The sequence below is a fragment of the Equus przewalskii genome, chromosome 3, assembly GCF_037783145.1.
Source record: "Equus przewalskii isolate Varuska chromosome 3, EquPr2, whole genome shotgun sequence".
In the NCBI taxonomy this organism is placed as follows: domain Eukaryota; kingdom Metazoa; phylum Chordata; class Mammalia; order Perissodactyla; family Equidae; genus Equus; species Equus przewalskii.
The window spans coordinates 19,675,470-19,697,778 of NC_091833.1; the positions used below are offsets into that span (position 1 = coordinate 19,675,470).

The 22,309-nt window shown below is 43.3% G+C and overlaps 1 protein-coding gene across 6 annotated transcripts in view; it reads left to right on the plus strand.

Moving 5' to 3' along the window:
* The window catches only part of WWP2 (WW domain containing E3 ubiquitin protein ligase 2), a 138,163-nt gene that overhangs the window by 54,280 nt on the left and 61,574 nt on the right, over window positions 1–22,309 (plus strand). For all 6 annotated transcript variants that reach the window (XM_070613804.1, XM_070613807.1, XM_070613806.1 and 3 more), the window contains exons 5-6: window positions 7,243–7,380; window positions 9,219–9,315. In XM_070613804.1, coding sequence (XP_070469905.1) covers window positions 7,243–7,380; window positions 9,219–9,315 — 235 coding nt within the window. The remainder of the gene's footprint in view (window positions 1–7,242; window positions 7,381–9,218; window positions 9,316–22,309) is intronic.

The following is a 22,309-nucleotide window of genomic DNA, read 5'->3' on the forward strand; positions in this document are numbered from 1 at the left end:
TTTTTGATGAGGTGGCATGTGCTTCCATCAGGAGGCACCTACTGCCTACTTGTCTCTCTTGGTGTGCTGGCTTTTGAGGGCTTCTCCTGGCACGGCCCTTGAGATTTTCCAAATTTTTTCCCCTGCATTCTAATATCCAGTCCTCCAGCTAACTGTAGACCTCCATAAAGTAGCATTACGAAGGATGGGTAATGAGTGGGTGCTTGGAACAGAAGGGCACAGTCCTGTGACTGAAGAAGTGTGCTGTTTGCTGAAGTTCACGTGAGCTCAAGACTGTGGCTTTCTCAGAGGAGCTAAAGTCTCTTGCTAGCGGAGTATTTTCATTCTATGTGTTCCATTTGGTTGCAGTTGAATCTCACTTCCTCCAGCCGTTCTCTAAGTTGGTGCTTTTTGCAGCCCCTGCCTATGATTTGCCCAAAGTTTTGGTTCCAAGAGGCTGGTGGGCCTGTAGGGCCTGGCCGATGTGCTCAGTGGGGAGTCATGGGTCTTTCCTAATACGTGCTGGGCGGGAGGCCAACGTAGAGTCTCCCTTAGGCACTGTGTTGCCAGAAGACCCTGCCATTACTGTGGCCCAAGTCACCATCTGCTCCCACCTGGAATATTGCAGTGACCTCCTGTCTGATTTTGTCTGCTTCAGACCTTGCTTCTTCTGTAGCCAGAGTGATTGTGCTGCAACAGGAGTTGTGTCCCTTCCTTGCTCAAGATCTTGTAATGGTTGGGGCTTGCCCCATGGCCCAGTGGTTAAGTTCGGCACTTTCCACTTTGGTGGCCTGGGTTCTGTTCCTGTGTGCGGACCTACACCACTTGTGGGCAGCCATGCTGTAGTGGCAACCCACGTGCAAAATAGATGAAGATTAGCACAGATATTAGCTCAGGGTGAATCTTCCTCAGCAAAAAAACACAAAAAAAACCCCTCTAATGTCTCCCAATCTCATGCAGAGTAAACGCCAGAGATCTTGCAAGAGCTCCAAGGCCTTTCTCATGAACTCTGGTTACCTGCTGCCCTCATCTCATGCTCCTCTGTCCCCTCATCCACTCTAGCCACATCGGCCTCTCTACTGTTCATCAGACATGCGAGGCATGCGCCCACCTGGGGCCACTGTGCTTCCTTTTCTCTCTGTCTAGAATATTCATCCTCCAGATACTCCTGCCCCATCCTTCTTTCAGTCTTTGCTCCGTTGTCACCTTCCCAGTGAAACTTTCCCACCACCCCAGGACCTTGTCCCACCTCTGGTACTCTCCACCCCTTTCCTCGTTTCATTTTTTCCTACTGCATTTGCCACTTTCTAACAGATCATGCAATTTACTAAAAAAAAATTGTTCATTGTCTGTTTCACCCAACTAGAATACAAATACCCAGAGCACAGAGTTTTGTGTTTTGTTCCTGTTGCATCTCAGGGACTAAACTAGTGGGTGCTCACTACACATATGGAGTTGCGTGACCACAGATAGAGCAGGGCGTGACGACTCTGAGAGTAGCTTGTAAGCTTCCTATGCTAAACCTGACTAGTTATGCAAATTTACTCACTACACCCATTTTTTCATCATTTTCTTGAGTTTTGAGCAGTACCTCAAAGCCAGTAAGAAGACATGCTGGAAGAGAAAGGCCCTTTGTAGAGTCGTCAGTGTGGCTGTACTGAAACCCGAGGGCCCCAGAGTTGAGGTGGCTAATGCTGCTATTTATAGCTAAGATTCCAGTATAAGTTTTCCAGCCACACTTACTCTTTTCAGCCTCCCCTGTATTCTCAAGTCTGTCACTCAATTAGCTAATGGTTTCTTTAGTCCCATTATGCATTGTAGGGCTCCCCTGGCTCAGGTATTTTTTTTTAAGAGAATAATGGGGTGTTCTGTTCTCAGAGGTTTAATTTTTTAATAGCCTTGCCAATTTAAGAAAATCTTTTCCAACTTTTTATTATGAAACTTTCAAACATACAAAAGAATTGAAAGAATAACGTAATGAACACCCAAATGCCCTTTACCTAGATCCGCATTTGTTTTACCTGTATGTGTGAGCCTGTGGGGCTGTGCATTTTTTTTCCTGAACCATTTGGAGGTAAATTTCAGATATCATAACTCCTAAAATCTTCAGCCTATCCTCCTCTAAAACCATTTGAGAATAAGTACAGATATCATCATAATCTTCTCTTGCATCTCCCAAGAATGAGAACGTTCTTATATAAAACCATAGTACCATTAATGAACCTAAGAAAATCAACAGTAATTTCAGACATCATCTGATAGCCAGTCTGGATGCAAATTTCTCCAATTGTCCCAAGAATATTTTTTTCAAACCAAAGTTTAGTCAGAATTCACACATGGCATTTAGTGATTATGTTTCCTTAAATCCTGAAGAGTCTCCTTCCTTCCCCTTTTTTAAAAAAATAAGAAATGTAGAGCCAGTGCTGTTGGCCTAGGGGTTAAAGTTTGGCATGCTTTGCTTCAGTAGCCCGGGTTCGGTTCCTTGGTGCGGAACCACATCACTTGTCTGTCAGTAGCCATGCTGTGGTGGTGGCTCACATAGAAAAACCAGAAGAACCTTCAAGTATACACAACTATGTACTGGGGCTTTGGGGGGAAAAGGGAAGAAAAAGAAAAGGAGGAAGATTGGCAACAGATGTTAGCTTAGGGCAAATCTTCCCCTGCAGAAAAAAACAAAAAACCAAGAAATGTATTTAATAACATTGACTTTTTGAAGAGTCCAGGACCGTTACTATATAGATGTCACATATTCTGGATTTGTCTGATTGTTTCCTCTTGGTGTCATTGAGTTTGTTTCTCTATCCCTTATTTCACGTACACTGGGAAGGACATTTAAGAGGCTTGATTGGATTCAGGTTAAATCCTTTTAACGAGAAGGCTTTAAAAGAAGTGGTGTTGTGTACTTCATACTGCATCACATCAGGAACCATGTGGGTGTCTGGTTGTCTGGTTCTTAGCAATGCTCAATTTGATTACTTAGTTATGTTATGGTAGCGATGGCCAGATGTCTCTCTGGCTCTCTTTGTTTTTAGTAAATAGAACAGTGAAAGGTTGTGTTCTCAAGAGTTTCATTTAAAGAAAAACAACTTCCCCCGCTTTGGCTCTTTTTGAAGGTCAATGTGTCTCAGGGTTGCAAAGTAACTTCTGAGCCTGTAAGTATATAATCCTGCTGGACACAATTAGTGGGTAAACTAGATAGAAGAGCTAAGTTGGAGCCTTGAGATGAGACTATGGATAGAAAAATTCAGGTTATGCCTCTGGCTTCTATTGCAGGACTGTGGCAGCGTGACTGTCAGGAGGTTGAAATTAGCAGTGAGTGGCCTTGGGTTCCTCTGCCTTCCTGTCGAACATTATCATCCCTTCAAGAAGGAGGGAAAAACCTGCCCACACTCCACTTATAAAATGATGATCTCTGAGATATCAAGAGAGGAATCAAGGAGCCCTTCTAGAATGCTTGTCCTAGCACATTTCCAACAGCACTGTACTGAATCCAAAAGGCTGAGCGTCTTTAGGAAGTGTCTGAGAAGCAACATGAGAAGATCATTCATCCTTGTGATGGTTATGTGGCTTCTTTTGGGAGATTTTGGGGAGTTTCTTGCCACAACCTGAAAAAGGCTTGGAAAGGTCAAGAGAAGAGCGACTAGACAATGAACAAGTTAGATCAAGAGAAATTGGGACTCTTCAGTCTGTAAAACAGGGATGTCAACAAGGAGATAAAGAAAATGACAGCTTCTTAGGAGCTTACTAGGTGCCATTTAATTCTGAAAAATATGCTCTTACTGCTCCTGTTTTGCAGGTAGGGGGACCGATGCTCAGATGTGCTGCATGGATACTAGGTAGTAGAACTGAGATTTGAACTCAGTCTGTCTGGCTGGCACCCATCTCTGCTGTACTGCCTGCTAGGGACTGACATACTGGATCTCAGCATGATTCAGTAGGGAGACACTCCTTGACTTCTTTTAAAAACAATAATAAACGTTTACTGTCTCATAGTCTCAGTGGGTCAAGATTTAGGAGCTGCTTAGCTGGGCAGTCTGGCCTGGGATCTCTCATGAGGTTGCAGTCGATCAGCTGGCTGGGCTGCACTCATCTGAAGGCTAGACTGGGACTGGAGGATCCACTTCCAAGATGGCTCGTTTGCATGGCTGGCAAGTGGTGCTGGTGGTCAAAAGGCCTCTGTTCTTTTCCCCACCCTGGACTTTCAAAGAACTAGTTTTCAGATTACGAGTCTTATTTTGTAGAAATATTTAGAACTCACCAAGCCCCTCAGTGAAACTGACTCAAAAGAGCAACAACAGACTCAAAAGGATTTGGAGAGCTCCCTTACAGGGAAGAGAGATTAAGGGAAGGTTGAAGAAAACTTGAAAACCTGAAAGTTAACTGATTTCCACCTTATTATAAGAGATCCTTGAATTGATTCAGACTTTTTTTTCTGCTAAATTTTGGAAGGACTATTTCTATTTCTTAGATTTGGGGCAGTCTTTGTTGGTGTGAGGAAGGGGTTGTCTCTAGGAAGTATTCAGGGAGATAATTATTTATACATACTCCACATTGTTTAGGAAAGCTGTGAGATAGCTTATAATAAAACGGCAGCAATTAAGAGATAAAATGAGGGGGCTGGCCCCGTGGCCAAGTGGTTAAGTTGCGTACTCTGCTTTGGCGGCCCAGGGTTTCGCTGGTTCGGATCCTGGGCGCAGACGTGGCACTGCTCATCAGGCCATGCTGAGGCGGCGTCCCACATACCACAACTAGAAGGACCCACAACTGAAAATACACAACTAGGTACCAGGGAATTTTGGGGAGAAAAGGGAAAAATAAAATCTTTAAAAAAAAAAAGAATAAGAGATAAAATGAAGTGGTGCTTTGATGGGGTGGGGAGGGAGGTTGGACTGTGGCACATTCGTGACCTGGCTTTGTAAGATGGGGGAGGCATGGAAGGACTGCCATACTTTGGAAATCCTTGTAAGACCTGGTATTCTCTTAGTAATTATCAAATGGACCTCAACTGGAGGTTGTAGTGCCTGACCAGTAACTGAGATGTTTGGCGTGGTCCAGCTTGGTGGGGGGGGTGAGGGGGTGTGCGTAGCAGTTTCCAGCCCGCCTAGGATTTGGTGCTTCTGCCTCTCGTCAGTTTGTTCTGTTTTTCCGCCGCAGTTTCCCGACTTTTGCTGTTTGCCCACAGGGCTGAATTTGCCTAGTGTTCTAGGCGCTGGGTGACTCTGAGCTGCCTTCTCACCTCAGTCGTAGAGCCAGGTGTTGACTGGTCTCTCCTTACGGGACTGATCCAGGGCCATGTGACTATGGAACCAACTTGCCTGCATTGAACTTTTATTGCTTTAAAACCTTTTCCTTATTTTAAACTGAAACAGTTTCAGGATTGCAAATTTAAAAAAACAGAACAAAACACTTTTTTTTAAATTGAGGTCATAATAGTTTATAACATTGTGAAATTTCAGCTGTACATTATTATTTGTCAGTCACCATACAAATGTGCCCCTTCACTCCTTGTGCCCACCCCCCAACACCCTACCCCCTAGTAACCACTAAAGTGTTCTCTTTGTCCATGTGTTTGTTTATCTTCCACATATGAGTGAAATCCTATGGTATTTGTCTTTCTCTGTCTGGCTTATTTCGCTTAACATAATACCCTCAAGGTCTGTACATGTTATTGCGAATGGAATGATTTTGTCTTTTTTATGGCTGAATAGTATTCCATTATGTATATATTATATGTATCTGTATTTATATGTATCTATCTATATGTATATACACACACACACACACACACACACACAGCATATCTTCTTTATCTGATCATCAGTCGATGAGCTCTTATGTTGCCTCCACGTCTTGGCTATTGTGAATAATGCTGCAATGAACATAGGGTTGCAGAAGTCTCTTTGTGTTGCTGATTTCACGTTCTTCAGGTAAATACCCAGTAGTGGGATAACTGGGTCATATGGTACTTCTATTTTTAATTTTTTCAGAAGTCTCCGTACTGTTTTCCATAATGGCTGCACCAGTTTGCATTCCCACCAGCAGTGTGTGAGGGTTCCCTTTTCTCCACACCCTCTCCAACATTTGTTATTTGTTGGCTTGGTGATTCTAGCCATTCTAACGTGTGTAAGGTGATATCTAAGTGATTTGCATTTCCTTGATGATTAGTGATGTTGAACATCTTTTCATGTGCCTATTGGCCATCTGTATATCTTCTTTGGAAAAATGTCTGTTCTTATCCTCTGCCCACTTTTTGATTGGGTTGTTTGTTTTTTTGTTGTTCAGTTGTGAGTTTTTTATATATTATGGAGATTAATCCCTTGTCAGATATATGGTTTGCAAATATTTTCTCCCAGTTGGCGTGTTGTTTTTTCATTTTGATCCTGGTTTCCTTTGCCTTTCAGAAGCTCTTTAGTCTGATGAAGTCCCACTTGTTTATTGTTTCTTTTGTTCCCCTTATCCGAGTAGACATTGTATTCGAAAAGATCCTTTTAAGACCAATGTCAAAGAGTGTACTGCCTATATTTTCTTATAGAAGTTTTATGGTTTCAGGTCTTACCTTCAAGTCTTTGATCCATTTTGAGTTTATTTTTGTGTATGGCGAAAGATAATGGTCTTCTTTCATTCTTTTGCATGTGGCTGTCCAGATTTCCCAACACTGTTTATTGGAGAGACTTTCCTTTCTCCATTGTATGTTCTTAGCTCCTTTATCAAGGATTAGCTGTCCATAGATGTGTGGTTTTATTTCTAGGCTTTCAATTCCAGGACAAAACACTTTTTAGCACAAATAAGGAATGAATAAGCCCGTATAGTCCCTTATCTAGAGATGCCCCTTGATAACATTTCCTTAGGGTCTCCTGACCTGTTTCTCTCCTTTTTGCCAGTGTTCTTTGTATGGGGAGGGAGGATGCTGCTTGGAACTACTTTCTTCCTCTGTATGCCATCCATTTCTCTACTCCATTCTTACAGTCCTCAAGTATAGACAAACAAGTAAATAAGTAATGTAGAAATTATATAGCTATCCTAGTGATATAAAATGTTTAAAAGAGAAGGAGTACAGCCTTTCCCAGCAGCCTAATACAATGACGATGAAAATTAGACATGTTCCTTCCCATTCTTTTGTCCATGCCACAAGACAGATTTGAAGATGCAGAAAAATGTTGCCAAGGATGCCAGAGTAGGTGACATGGGAACTTATAACTTAGAGAATCTTAACTCAGGGTGCGTTTGCTTTAGTCCATCCCTGTTGCCTTTTGTGTTCAACAGTGGAGAACACGCAGCTGACCCTGAACCTGCAGACAGAGAACAAAGGCGGTGTTGTCTCGGGCGGTGAGCTGACAATTTTCCTGGACGGGCCGACTGTTGATCTGGGAAGTGTGCCTAATGGCAGTGCCGTGACAGACGGTGAGTGCTGCCCTGCTCCCCAGGGCTGTGCCGGGATGGGGTGGGGTTGGGCAGGGTAGGAGGGGGTGCCCAGAGCTTGGTTCTCTCCTGGTATCTGGGTTTGGGTACTGCTCAGCCAGCCCTGGCCCATGCCTAGCCATGACTTTTCTTAGCATCCTGGACCAAAATCCTGACATGATTTTTCAAGGACTGCTTTCTGATAATGGACCAAAATAAATGTCAGGTCTTTGTAAGTGTGTTGTTGTTTGGTTTGAGAGCAGAGAAAAACATCTTTTCATCCCACATAGACTTTGGAAAATAAAACATCTTTATGAAATGTCACTTGGGACAACTTTTCTTCTTTTCAATGCAGTTAAACTTCCTGGGGAGATTGAGGGTGACTTTTATGAGACAGTATTAGCTGAGAAAGAACTGTGTATCTTAGAGATCTACACTTGCAAGATACAGACAGAAGCAGGGAAATTGGAGAGTGTCTCCCACTCTGTCCTGAATGTGGGCATTTTGTTTCTTTTGATCTAGTCTGAAATTAGTCACTTTTGGATCTAGCAGGAAATTATTTCATGAAGTCTGAGTTCTGAAATGGGTTGGGTTTCTCCATAATTTTTTTCGTTAAATGTGATGTAACTATGGCGCGTTCCAGGCCCCAAACAGGCTTTCTGTAGCTTCAAGGGGGTGAAATTTGAATTCCAATTCAAGGGCAGTCGAGTGGAATCCTAGTGATTGGATGGGACTTGATTGCTGAGAATCCTCCCTCAGCTGGGCCGAGCGGTGCTTGGGTACTTTTGGTACATGGAGGAAAATGTGCCTCGCTTGCTCATTCAGCACATGTATCCATAATTGAGCACCTGGAATGTACTAGATCTTGGACCAGATGCCGGCCAGATGGCAGTGGGCAAAATACATGTGGTCTCTGCTCCCTAGAGCTTATAATCCACTTTGCGGGGTGGGCAGAGGATGTTAGGTATCAAAGAAGTAAATGCACAGATAGTTATGTAACTATAATTGTAACAAAAGCTATGAAGGAAAGTCCTGAGTGGTATGAGATTCCTGTACTTCAGAGGGATCTCATCTAAATTAGAGGGTTGGGAAGGTTTCTCTGAGGAAGCTGAGACCTGCCAGCATATGAGGAGTTTAGACAGGCCAAGGTGGGGGTGTGGGGTTAAAGGGATGGCTGAGTAGAAGGTGGAGGGGTTGCCTGTGCATAGGTTCTGAGGTGGGAGTTAGCTTGGCCTGCAGTGGGAACAGAGGTGGCCAGGGTGGCTGGATCATGGGGAGCAGCAAGGAGAGGGGTGGGAAGTGAGGCTGGAGAGGCAGGTTGCCTCAGGTCACACCGCCTCAAAAGCCTTGGTAAGAACCTCGTCCTAAGAAGCAGGGAGCTGCTAAAGGGTTTTTAGTAGAAGAGTATCATGATTTGATTTGAATTGAATCTTATTTGGCTTTTTAAACAGCTCTCTGGTTGTGATATGGAGAAATGCCCCAATTCCTTGCCCCTACTTTGTATGGTTAGCATGTGTTCTCTATCTCACGTTGGTGTGGCTCAAGTTCATTTAGTATATAAGGCAACATGCTTGTAAGTGCCTTAGATGTTCTTGAAGGTCCTGGAGAAGAAGAGCTGTTTCCCAAGTTTGAGCCCCTCTGTTCCATGGTCCCAGTCAGATCTCATCTGTCTGTCCCTATTTCTTCTCATGCTGGGAGCTGCAGCTTGCTAAACCATCCTTATCCCGCCGTGATGGGTAACTGTAAAACATGGAGCAAACTCTGTTCCTGTAGTCACATCTCAACCAAGGGCTGAGCTTCTCAACATTTCTGTCTTTTCCTGTGATGGATCCCCTTTCTAGGATCACAGCCACCTTCGAGAGAACCCAGTGGGACAGCTGTCGCTCCAGAGAACCGGCACCAGCCCCCCAGCACAAACTGCTTTGGTGGGAGATCACGGTAAGACCCCCCCTTGTGGATGAGGAGGAGCTGGGAAGATGCTAGAGCTGTTGAAAACACATTGGGAAGTGGCGAGGAAATTTCCAGAGAGCTGACAACTGACTCAGTATGTTAAGGAGGCCCAGAGGGGAGCACAAAACTCAGGATTCTCGGAAGGGTCAGGGATTCCTTGACAAAGATCAGGACTGGCTGAGTTGGTCATTTGGATAAGAGGAACTGCTGAACAGAACTTGACTGCTTTTTATATGTCAGGTGTGGTGGCCACGATTTCCTTCCAGGATACACATAGAAACGCTTAGAGCAATGGTTCTTTGTATATGAAATTTTCTGTCTGTGTATTTCTATTTTGGGGGGTGATTCATGGTTCCCTTTAGAGTGGTGGCTACACCTCCTGCACTTAGAGTCTGAGTTATATTATCCTTGTTATACATATCACAATGACTTAATTTTATTTACTGACATTCCCATCTCATACCTGTGTTAATGGTGCAAACTCATGTCCATGGCAACTGAATTCCCAGGCAGCAGGGCTGCTTGAAGTATATCAGAGAGATGGGGGAGGGGGTTGAGAACCTGCATTTATTGTTTATTACAATGTACAAAATCCCTAGACATTTTAAGGAAATTTTCAGTAAAAGAATCATATGAATGTAGTTTATAAATCTTTATTGTCTGCAGAAGTAGGCCAATAGTAAAAATCTTCCTAGAGTCAGGCCCTGTGGTGTAGTGGTTAAGTCTGGCACACTCCACTTTGGTCACCTAGGTTCACAGATTCGGATCTCAGGCACAGACCTACACTGCTCATCAGCCACGCTATGGCAGCGACCCATATACAAAGTAAAGGAAGGTTGGCACGGATGTTAGCTCAGGGCTAATCTTCCTCAAGCGAAAAAAAAGAGGAAGATTGGCAACAGATGTTAGCTCAGAGTGAATCTTCCTCACCAAAAAAAAAAAAAAAATCTTCCCAAACAAATCCCAAGGAGTGGGGAATAACTCTTTGAGAAGCAGAGTATGATTTCATTTCAGCCGCTACCCTTAGTATCTTGAAAGATTCCCTCTGAGGACAGCTGTCAGCCTGTCCAAATTTGGTTGTTTTGCGAGTTCTGAGGTTTTGGTGCCTGGAAGGTGCCAGGAGCAGGAGAGGGTGGATGTTTAGATCTTTTGTCTACAGTGTCATTAGAAGCAGAGGTGCCGTTTCTCTCTCCTCTTTTCTCCAAACCTCTGCAAAAGTGTTACCTCACACCCTGAAGGCCAGTCACACTTTTCCATGACTTGTAAATTGGGATAAATTGTTGAGTCTCACAGAGTAAGGACTGACAGTGTGATTGGCAAAATCTTATGTCAACAGAGGCATGATACATACCCAGAACTAGAGAAAATGGAGTCTCTTCAGTGGTGACTAGCTGGCAGAGAGGACACCTGTGCATTTCACTCTCTGAGAATGATATGTTCTTAGCCTTGGCACCAGTAGCTGCCATCTTGGTCTTTTAGCTGACTTGGAAAGTTTGTATCAAACACAACTGATGTCACTTAATTTGGGGCTGGAAGGCAGAGTTCAGCTCTTAACAGGACTTAAGTTCTTGACCTGTTCATTGCTCTCTGAAGTTCTTTAGTTTATAGACCTTGAAATTCATATATTGCAGTATCCCTTCTTTGTTGTTTCTCTTGAGGGTTGTTGACTGTTACAGCAGCAGCCAGACATCAACCGAAAATAAAAAGCATTTTTGCCCATAACACGTGGTAGACATTCAATGCTAGTTAATTATGGGTGGGCAAAGTGCCTTCCAGATAGTTTAGGCTGTGTGGGAGTCCTCCTCAGTCTGCCTGCTACTGCAGCATTTTCCATGCTGAGCATTTTCTCTGAGTTTTCATGGGGCTCTGCCATCGAAGTATTTATTCTGTGTTCACATGGAACCTGCTGCCATTCAGCAGCAAAAACTTTTGAAAGTATGACCCAGAGGCAGTATCTCCTGTGTCCCTAAGAACCCCTTTTCCCTTTTGCTGCTGCATTTATGAAGGTCAGTGTGCACACGCTGGTGTTAGCAGGGTAGTTGACTGGAAAAGAGTGTGGGGCTTGGGAATCAGATGTAGATTGAATCCTGGCCTGTTATTTACTTGCTGTGTGATATTGGGCAAGTCACTAAACCTCTTGGTGCCTCAGTTTTATCACTTGCCTCACAAGTTCATTGTAGGTATTAACTGAGGTAAGGTTTGTCATTCTGAGGGCCTTGCGCACTGGGAGTGCTCAGTGAAGGTGGTGGAGGATTTCTTTGCTCTGGAGACTGTCTATTTCGCCCCCTTCCCCACCCCCAAACCTGGGAAGTATGGCGTTACTGATAGATTCGCATCAGTGAAACTGTAGTTAGAAGGGTGATGAATCAAACCCTCAGGGTTCAAGGACAATCTTCTGCTGTCCTTGGTTTCCTGGAGCAGAGAGAATGATCGGCTTCTGCCTGCTGCCTCCCAGACTAAATATTTAGCTTTCGCTGTCTGGAGGGTAGGTTTTTCTTGGACTTAGGTGCTATTCACTATGATCAAAGGTGCTCTGACGTGCAAGGTGAAGATTGCAATGTCAAGCCTTTTCTTTTCCTTTCCCCTGCTTTATTAAGCCATAGAACCATGTGAGGGTTTTTTTTTTTGTAAGGGTTCATCTCCCCAAGTTCATCGAGCGAAGCTACCATTTGCTTTCTGAGCAAGGCCTCAAAGCTCCATCTCTTACTGGGATCTTGCCCACTCTTTAAGAATAATTGGGTGAAATGTCTCTGGTTGGTTTAGCATCTGATTTGCCACATGGAAGCCAGCATGGGATCACCACCATCAATTCATGGGCATAAATTTATGTGCAGACAGACTGTGTTAGCATGCAGTCAGTGGGCCCGGTTGAGTAAAGAAAGAGTTTAATATCATAAATTGTTGTATAGTCCTACACTGAAATACTGTCCCATGGTAAAAATGAGTGAAAGATAGGTTACATCAATATGGTAGAATCTCAGAAACATAATGTTGAACAGGAGAAGCAGGTCACAGAAAAAAATATACAGTATGATGTAATTTATGTAAAGTTAAAAAATGTGAAACTAAACCCTATGTTTTTTGTGGATACCTTCATAGGTGGTAAAACTGTAAAAAATAGAAGGGATTAATTAACCCTGAATTCAGGAGGACGGTTATCACTGAGGGGGAGGGAGATCGGTATAATGAGGAAAAGCACAAAGAAAGCTTCTAGGTCCTGGGAATGTTATTTCTTAGCCTGGGCGGTGGGTCCCTGGGTGTTCATTTTATTATGCTTTTTTAAACTGAATATATATGTAATATATTCTTTTGTTTACATGGTATATTTCACGATAAAAAAGTGTCATCCACCAACCTAAGAAAACTGAACAGCAATGGTATTAGATCAGAGGAATTGTTGTCTGCTATTGAGGCAGGCAGATTTCAGAACTTTTCCAGGTTCAATAATGACCACTTATGTGTATTCTGCCAAGTTAATCTATATAGCTGTCTAGCCAGCGATTCTAAGTTGATGTTCCACATTGGCCTTATAAGTTGCGCTCCTATCACTTAGAAATCTCAGGCCTGAGAATTTATTTTGGGAGTTGAGGGAAAGGGTTCCAGATGAAAGCTGGTCACTGCTAGACAAGGCGTCAGAACAGCACTAATCTTGGTGGCCTGAGAGGCCTGGCCTAACACCATTTGGTGTTTGATTGGAGCGGGGACGATGACGTGGTGTGCCCAGGATTCTGTCAGTGTGCCATCCTGCCCTGTGTCCTCAGCCAGTGTTCCTTATTCCAGAATAGTGGGGAGTGTCTGGTATGTTATGGCGCCCCCTGGGAGAGCATGTGCTAGTTGGCATAGGGAGTACCTACCACACCCTTTAATAATCCCCCAGTGCTTATTTTATTTTCTGGAATGAGGACTGGCTTTGGGAACTGTGCCTAAGTCAATTCAGGTTTTGAAGCTCTCGTATGTGCCTGGTATCGTGCGCACATTGCACAGGCCTTGCCAGAAGCATGGCCTCTACTTTCCACAGTGAGCTCGCAGTCTTTGTGACTTATGAGATGTATATGAAACAGGCAAGTAAAACTGTGAGCGCCATGGGCAGCTCAGAGAGAGAAGAAATCAGTGTGTGGAAAGGGAAGGACCAAGAAGAGAGCGGAGCGGGAGTTTGCAGAGAGACTGTTGTCCGTTGTTCAGCAGTTCAGTACAGTATCTTAGGGACTAACCAGTTGAGGGGGCCAACTAGTGAACTAGAGAAGCAAACAGTGGGGTGTACGTGGAGGGAAAAAGAACCCAACAGAGGAGATCCGTGCTGGTCCTGGCAGCTCTCTTCAGAGTTACTGTTAGGTTAGAAATGGTTGTGAAATTCGAGACTGAAGAGTGGAAAGCCAGGCTGTCTGAGTTCCTCTGTGGCTTATTGATTCTTTGTCACCTGTCTTTCCCCTCCCCCCCCCCGCCACCATTACATGAAATCCTGGAATTAAGGTGAAATCAACTAACGGATGAAACCCTTAGGACTATCTGTGAGTGATGTTGCTGCTCCAAGCACAGACTTAAGATTTCTTCTGAGTTGAATAACTAGCTCCTCAGTCTAGAATCTCTGTAGATTTTCCATAGTCATACAGGAAAATGGTACCAAAAATGGGAGAATGCATTGAATTTGCTTTTAGGTTTATAAAGTTTTTTATTAATAGTTCTGAAAACTGTGAAGGGGATCTTGGTGAAGAAGCTGTATATAGGGGCTTAAACAGTTAATTTTCCTATATTGTATATGTATGTATTTCAGTTATTTTCTTTAAGAGTATATGTGAACGTGCATGAATGTGTGTGTGTGTCTGTGTGTGCTCGTGCATGTGTGTGCACAGTTGGTGTGAAGAGCCAGAGGCCTTAAATTTGCCTGTGTGCCTCATCAGCTGTCAGTATTGGCCCATGTTGGTCAGAATCTGCAATTTAACAGGTTCCCCCTGTGGTTCTTTTATATGTAAAAGTTTCAGAACCTCTTATGATAGAGTTTTCATCCACCCTCTTTTCCTCTTTCCGTTTTAGTCCTGCTTTGATGAAAACATATCAAATTTATTGACTCCCTTGCCTTGGCATTAATGACCTCTGAAGATTTAAAAGAGCTGTAATCTCAGAGACTTACAAAGCCCCAAGGTCTCTGGTGAGCTCTAAATAGCTCATCAGCTGTGTCTGCAGACAGCCTAGCCCAGAAAGGAAAGAAAAATAAACTCAGCTGGGCGTGAGGCTGCTGGGAACACTGCTGGGAACACTGCTGGGAGTCCTGCTGGGAGTCCTGCTGGGAGTCCTGGGAGGGCAGGGGGATTGGGAAGCAAAGCTAACAGGGAAAGAGGGGTGGGAGCGGAGCTTTCCGGCGTGGCCCCTTCTCTCAGTCATTGTTGGACACTGCCACCTCTCCATCAATTGAAATGACTAAAGGTTACTTGATTTGGAACTGTGGTTATTTGGAGATGTCACCTTGTCAGCATGAAACTGAATGAGCACCTTCACAGTTTCCGTTCAGGCTTCCCACCCAACAACTCTTACTTAAAATCTGGCCATAGACTCATTACAATTGCTGGGGAAGAGAAAGGAGTGAGAAAAAGAATAAATGTAATTCATTTATTCGTTCAGTGATAACTGAGACACAGTCCCTGCTCTCAAGGAGCTGGCAGGGCTCTCTTCCAAGCAGTTGGTATATCTAGAATAGGATTGAGACTGTGGACAAGAGCCCCACTACATCCTCAAAGCCAGACATCAAAAAGTAATTATGGAGATGAATTACACATTCATTTATACATCGATTTATTAATTTTGCAGTACTTAAATTTATGCGCTACACATTATTATACATTTGTTTGTTCAGATCTATTTCTTTCATAGGGTTTTATTGGGCTTTTCTTCTCTATGAGCCTAGAGAGGTGTGGTGTGTACCAGAGAGCTGGTTAGGGATGTCTCATGAACTAGGAGAAAGTAAGGCAAAAATGTGCAGTTAAGGCAATATTCGTTCCGCAAACATCGATAGCCAGCCCTGAGCTGTGTCGTGATGATAAAAAGATGAAAAATCATGGTTGCTGACATCAAAGACTGTGGCACCTAGTGGGATGGAGATATACAGGTGACGATTACTGTTCAGTGCAATGGACCCCATAGTAGTGATGAGTACAAATGCAAGAGGAAGATAGTGGAAAGTTTACCTAAATCCACCTGGAGGATCTGGGGGGAAACCTCACATGTTTGAGCTTTACTTTGAAGGAGTTTGCAGACGGATGAAGTCAGGGTAAGAAAGCGACTCCAGGCAGAGGGAACAGCACAGACAGAGGCAAGGGAGAATAAGAGAACTTGGCTTAATCGAGGAAATGTTAGTCATTTGGTAGTGTTGACATGTAAGATATTCAGGATATGGTTGTAGCAAACTGTAGTTTGCAAGCCAAATCCAGGCTGCCACCTGTTTTGGGTTTTTTTACAGCAGTCTTAGCTTTACAGCAAAATGAAGCAGAAGGTACAGAGATTTCCCATATATCCCCTGCTCCTACATACATACAGCCTCTACTACTGTCAACATCCCACACTAGAGTGGTACATTTCTTACAACTGATGAACCTACATTTACACATCATTATCCTCCAAAGTCCATAGTTTACATTAGGGTTCACTCTTGGTGATGTACACTGTAGGTTTTGACAAATGTATAATGACATATATCCACTATTATAGTACTACCCAGAGTGGTTTCACTGCCCTAAAAATCCTCTGTGCTCTGCCTGTTTGGTCCTCCCTCCTTCCTAATTCCTGGCAACCACTGATCCTTTTAATGTCTCCTTAATTTTACCCTTTCTATAATTGGAGTGATAAAGTTTATAGCTCAGATTGGCTTCTTTTGCTTAGTAATATGCATTTAAGTTTCCTCCATGTCTTTTCATGGCTTGATAGCTCATTTCTTTTTAGTGCTGAATAATTGTCCATTTTCTGGATGTACCACAGTTTATTTATCCATTCACCTACTGAAGGACATCTTGGTTGCTTCCAAGTTTTGACAATTATGAATAAAGCTGCTATAAACAGTGTGCAGGTTTTTCTGTGGACGTGTTTTCAACTCCTTTGGGTAAATACCAAGGAGAGCAATTGCTGGGTCGTATGGTAAGAGGATGCTTGGTTTTGTAAGAAATTGCCAAACTATCTTCCAAAATGGCTGTACCATTTTACATCCCCACCAGCAATGAATGAGAGTTCCTGTTGCTCCACATCCTTACCAGCATTTGGTGTTGTCAGTGTTCCAGATTTTGGCCATTCTAAGAGGCATGTAGTGGTGTCTCATTGCTCTTTTAATTTGTAGTTCCCTGATGACGCATGATGTGGAGCACCTTTTCATATTCTCATTTGCCGTGTGTATATCTTATTTGATGAAATGTCTATTCAGGTCTTTTGCTTATTTTTAATCAGGTTGTTCCTTTTCTTCTTGTTGAGTTTTAAGAGTTCTTCCTGTATTTTGGATAACAGTTTGCAAATATTTTCTCCCAGTGTGTGGCTTTTCTTCTTATTCTCTTGACCACCTGTTTTTGTAAATAAAATTTTATGTGAATTCAGCTATATTCATTCATTTACATGTCATCTATGGCTACTTTCATGCTACAATGGCAGAGTTAAGTAGTTATGACAGAGACTGTATGGTCTGTAAAGCCTAAAATATTCACTATCTGGCCATTTACAGAAAGTTTGCTGATCCCTGCTATAGGAGATGGTAAGAAGGTAAGACCAGTTCACAAAGGGCCTTTTGTGCTTTACTGAGGACTTTAGATTTTATTCTTTGAAGATAGAGAACCACTGAATTTTGAGCAAGGGCATGATGTGCTGTTTCTGTGATAAATTATTCAGGAAAGTATCTGATGGATGCGTTTGAAGCTATCTCAGCTAGGGTTCATTGCAGGAAACAGAAACCATTCCAGGTATTTTGAGCAGAAAGAGATTTAATATGGGAGTTGGACATTTATAAAAGTCATTGGATGGGCCAGAGGAATAGAAGTGAGGCCCTCCCCATCCTTGGTTTCAAGGTCGCAGCCCCGCAGCTGCAATCCAGATGTCAGGAAACTGCCACTGCCCCTACAATCGCCTCACATCCATGAGCTGGTGTCCCGGCACTGAAGCATGGAGTCTGCAGGAGCCCCTGCTGGTCATCACCACCACAAGAAGAATGGTCTCTCCCTCCTTTCTGCTTTCTAAATCTCCTGCAAGAGCTTCTCATTGGTGCAGCCTAAACACCTCCAGAACCTAGCTGCAATGGACTCTGAGAGTCTTCTACTCCCTGCAGTGAGGGGGGCAGGAGAAGGGAGGCATGTGGAATAGGAGAGGGTGGGAATGTCTGACACAGTGGAGGCTGAAACTAGACTCAGGAACCAATTAGAGGACTGTTGTAGGAACTTGTAAAATAGGAGTTGATGACTAGTCTTGGGCAGTGGCAGATTACAGAGGAGACGGGAGAAATATCTAGAAGCACCCAGGAGGTGTAATCATTGAGCAGGACCGGTGACTGACAGGGTAGAGGATGAGGAGAAATAGAGGGGACTCCTAGGCTCTGGGTTTGTGATGTCACTCATGGAAATAAGAAATGCAGGAGAGGAGGAGCTTATGAAGCTGTCACTTTAAAATGGCATTCCCCGTAGTGGTTGGGATTGGTGTTTAGCAGACTTTATGGAACAGTGGTGCTGTGTGGCTCTGGGACAGAGTCCGTCCTCTGAAAGTGTATCCATAGGAGGAGGAATGCAAACCAAACTTAAGAGAAATAGCAAAACAAAATATATTCGAAAAACAGGGCCAATATAAGGGTCACCACAGTTTAGGGCACAGGGGTGAAATTTCTACTTTAACCAGATCTGTATCTAGATTCTAGGACTTCTCAGTCCTAGAAATTGTGATTGAAAGGGAGTTTTGAGAGAAGCCAATAGAAAGAATATGGGTCTTGGAGAAATGACTTTTTAGTCATGGGAGCTTAAGCAGCTTGGGTATGTGATGATGGAAGACCAGAATAGAACTGGCTGCAGATGCTTTGGACAGATGTGGATGGCAGGGAAAGGGGTTGCTTCAACTGTGGTGTTTGTGGCTGTGGTTTGGTATGATGAGGTTAGACTTTTCCTTCAGGATGATTCTGTTGGCACTGGATGGCTCCTTTCGAAAGCACCAGAGTCTGTGGAGGTGGAGATTTGGGGTTTGGTTTAGTGACTGTCTTTATGATGACATACTCAACAGCCTAAATAGGGTGAGTCCTTTCAAACACTGAAACAATTCTATATTTAGGTTTTTCATTTTGCATTGGATAAAAATAGTCACAGAATGGAAACACAATTTATTGCTTTATGCTTTATATATCACAGGGTTTCCTGAAGTTATTATGTACCCTCAACTTTTTGAAAATATAGTGAAGATATTGGTCTCAATACTCTTTGGGACTCTCCTATTTCCACTTACGTGTTAGTTCACTTCATTCTGGCATCTGCCTCAGTCACTCTACCAAAATTACAGCCACGAAGGCCAACCTGAGCTGTCTCCAGGTTTAACTTTGTGGACTAGTCCTTTCTGGAAGCATTCTCTCCCTTGGCTTCTATAATAATGCAGAATCCCAGAGTGTTCCTCTTTTTTCTGGTTTTCTTGATCTTTATTATTTAAAAAATAAATTTGATCCATGCAAAAATCTATATGAATATATTACATAAAGCAGGATGCAGTATTAAATAAGGCAGTGAAGAGAGGGGTTACTAAGAAGATGACCTTTAAGAGAACATTTGAAGAAGGTGAGAGAGTTAGCCATGAGGCTGCCTGGGGGAAAAATGCCTGGGTAGAGGAATGGCTGTTGTAAAGGAACAAAGATGGGAGTGTGCCTTTGGAGTTGAAGGAACGGTAGGGAGGCCAGTGTGGCTGGAGTGGGCTGGAGTGGAGGGAGCCATGGGAAAACAGGAGGAGATGACAGCAGTCATGGGCAGGGCCAGATCGTATCTGTGAATTTCTGCTTTATGTATTTCAAGGTTATTTTATTGGGTCCACAGTATGAATATGAAATATGTCTTATGGACAGATTGAACTTTTTATGCTTATCTTGTGAACCTCTCTTTTTTTAGTGCCTTTTCTCTTAAAATTTATCCTCTTAAAATTTATTTACTGCAGCATGGATGACTCTCAAAAGCATTATGCTAAGCGCAAGGAGCCAGACACAAAAGGCTACATTCTGTATGATTCCTTCCATTTATCTAACATTCTGGAAGAGGCAAAATGATAGGGACAGAAATCCAATCAGCAGCTGCTGGGAGTGGAGGAGAGGGATTGACTGCAAAGAGGCACCAAGAAATGTTTGGGGGCAATGGAAACGTTCCATGTCTTGATTGTGATATTTGTTAGAACTCATTATCCTATAGCCTTAAAAAGGGTGAATTTTACTATATGTAAATTATGCCTGAATTTTAAAAATCCCTGAAAAAATCTGTTTGGTTTGACATTAGCATAGCTACCCGAACTTCCTTTTGTTTTGCATTTGCTCGGCATATTTTTTTCCCCATCCATTTAGTTTGCACTTCTTTGGTCCTTATATTTTCGGTGGTGTTACAACAGCAATTAACTGGATTTTTTAAATGCCAATATGATAACTTCTATCATTAAACTGTCACTATTAGTCCGTTTATGTTTCTTGTGATTCTTGATAGGTTTGGCGTTCTCATCCTCTTGCCTTCTAATTTCTGTCTGCTCTGCTTTCTTGGTTCCCCATCTCTAGACTAACTCTCCCGCAGGCCTGCATTTGGCCTGCCTTTTCTTTGTCTTGATGAGTTGAAGATGTCTTTGGCTGCTGAGTATTTGGTAACGGAGTATGAAATTCTGCAACTGTTGGTGTAAAGGGAACAAGAACTTATTCACTGGCTCCTGTCTGAAGATTTTCTGTGTAGCTTTACTTGGAGTTTTCTAGCATGTGTACATGCTGGGTCTTCTTTGTGTGCTTACACATGGCCTTTGAAGGTGCAACTTTGTGATAACGAAATGACGAAAAACTTTTAAAATGAGATTTGTGAAAACCCCAGAATAGGATATGGTGCAAATAATTGTTCTTTTGTGAAAGAGAAGGGGAGATTTGGATCAGGTGGGTTTTGTTCTTGTTTTTAAAAATTTTACCTTAAAAAAAGGTAAAAACAGTTTTATTTTAAATCAGATCATACAGTTGTGCTTTACACTTAGAAAAGAATGATGAGTTGGGAACTCCTGAGCAATTACTTCTTCCTCTTCCATCTACTTTTTTTTTTTCCAGGAAGGGGTGCCATGGGGAGTGGTGCTGAGTTCTTGGCCAAACACCATGTCAAGGCGTCTGTGCCTCATTCATCTCTGTGCCCCTCGCAGGGCCTGGAATACTGCCTTGCTGCACGTAGCAGCAGCTCAATAAATATTTGTTGAGTTGAAAGAGTCTTGTGTTCCTCCTCCTCGTTTGCCAGAACTTCAGGGTGGGTCTGGCTACTGGTTACATTCCTTGGCGCCCCGACTCCTGAGAAGTGATGGTTTCAGGACGCAGGGTGCAGGGGAGGCTTTTTATCAGAACTGCCTTGTGCTTTCCTGGGCTTAGCCTGACTGCCAAGAGCGTGGGGGGTTCCCACTGCCTGCTCACTTTCTCCTGTTTCATCTGTTTTTTCCTCATAATTGATTTTTCCATATTGAATCCTTTTCATAGACTATTCTTTTCAAATCCTTGCAACTTTTAAGTTTAACATTGGAATAAGAGATAAGTTGATGCATAAATACGTCTTGAAAAAGAATGTGTGAAGTCCATGTACCTGAACTCTACCAAAAAAGAATGTTGCTTATTTGCCCTCTGAGAACATCTCACTTATGTAGAGCTGTCCAAATTCCCAAGTGGTTGTTGAATCTTAGAAATGCATCTCAGAAAGGCCATTTGGATCACTGAAATGCTGTCCCTTTGAGACAAGCACTGATTCCATAGAGCAGCACCATACTGTCTAAGGCCCTCTGATGTAAGATTGAGGTAGGGTGAGCAGCAAGAATTCGGTCTGAGGGGAGCCAGCCCGGTGCGCAGCGGTTAAGTGCGCATGTTCTGCTTCAGCGGCCTGGGGTTCGCCAGTTCAGATCCCGGGTGCGGACGTGGCACCGCTTGGCATGCCATGCTGTGGTGGGCATCACCCATATAAAGTAGAGGAAGATGGGCCTGGATGTTAGCTCAGGGCCAGTCTTCCTCAGCAAAAAGGGGAGGATTGGCAGCTGTTAGCTCAGGGCTAATCTTCCTCAAAAAAAAAAAAAAAGGAATTCGGTCTGAGGCTATTACCTAACCGTAATTTGAAAGTTAGTTTCTTCTTCTGTGGAAATTGATATATATTTGTATTGAGAGGATTTATTAGTTTTCTATGGCTGTTTGTAATAAATCCCCACAAACTTAGGACTTAAAACAACACCATTGATTAGCTCACAGTTCTGTAAGTCAGAAGTCCAGCACAGTGTAGCTGGCTGAATTGTCTACTCATCGTCTCACAAGGCCAAAATCAAGGCATCGGCAGGGCTGCGTGCTTATCTGCAAACTCTAAGGAAGAATCTGCTTCAAAGCTCATTCAGGTCATTGGCTAAATTCAGTTTCTTGCAGTTGTAGGACTGAGGTCCCTAGTTCCTTACTGGCTGTCAATCAGGGCCTCTCTCAGCTCCTTAAGGCCACCCACATTCCTTCTCATGTGTCCCCCCTGCCCCCTGCCCCATCTTCCAGCCAGCAAGGGTATATCAAATCTCCCTTGTGCTTTGAATCTCTCTGATTTCCTCTTCTGCCCTCCACTTCTGACACTTTCTGGAGAAAGCGCTGTGCTTCTAGATCATGTGATTAGATCAGGCCCACCTGGGTGATCTCCCTTTCTTAAGGTCAGCTGTGCTATGTAACATAACATAATGAAGGTTGTGATGTCTTGTCATCTTCACTGGTTTTAGGCGTTAGGGTTGGGATTCTTTGGGAGGAGGGGTCATTTTAGAAATTCTGCCT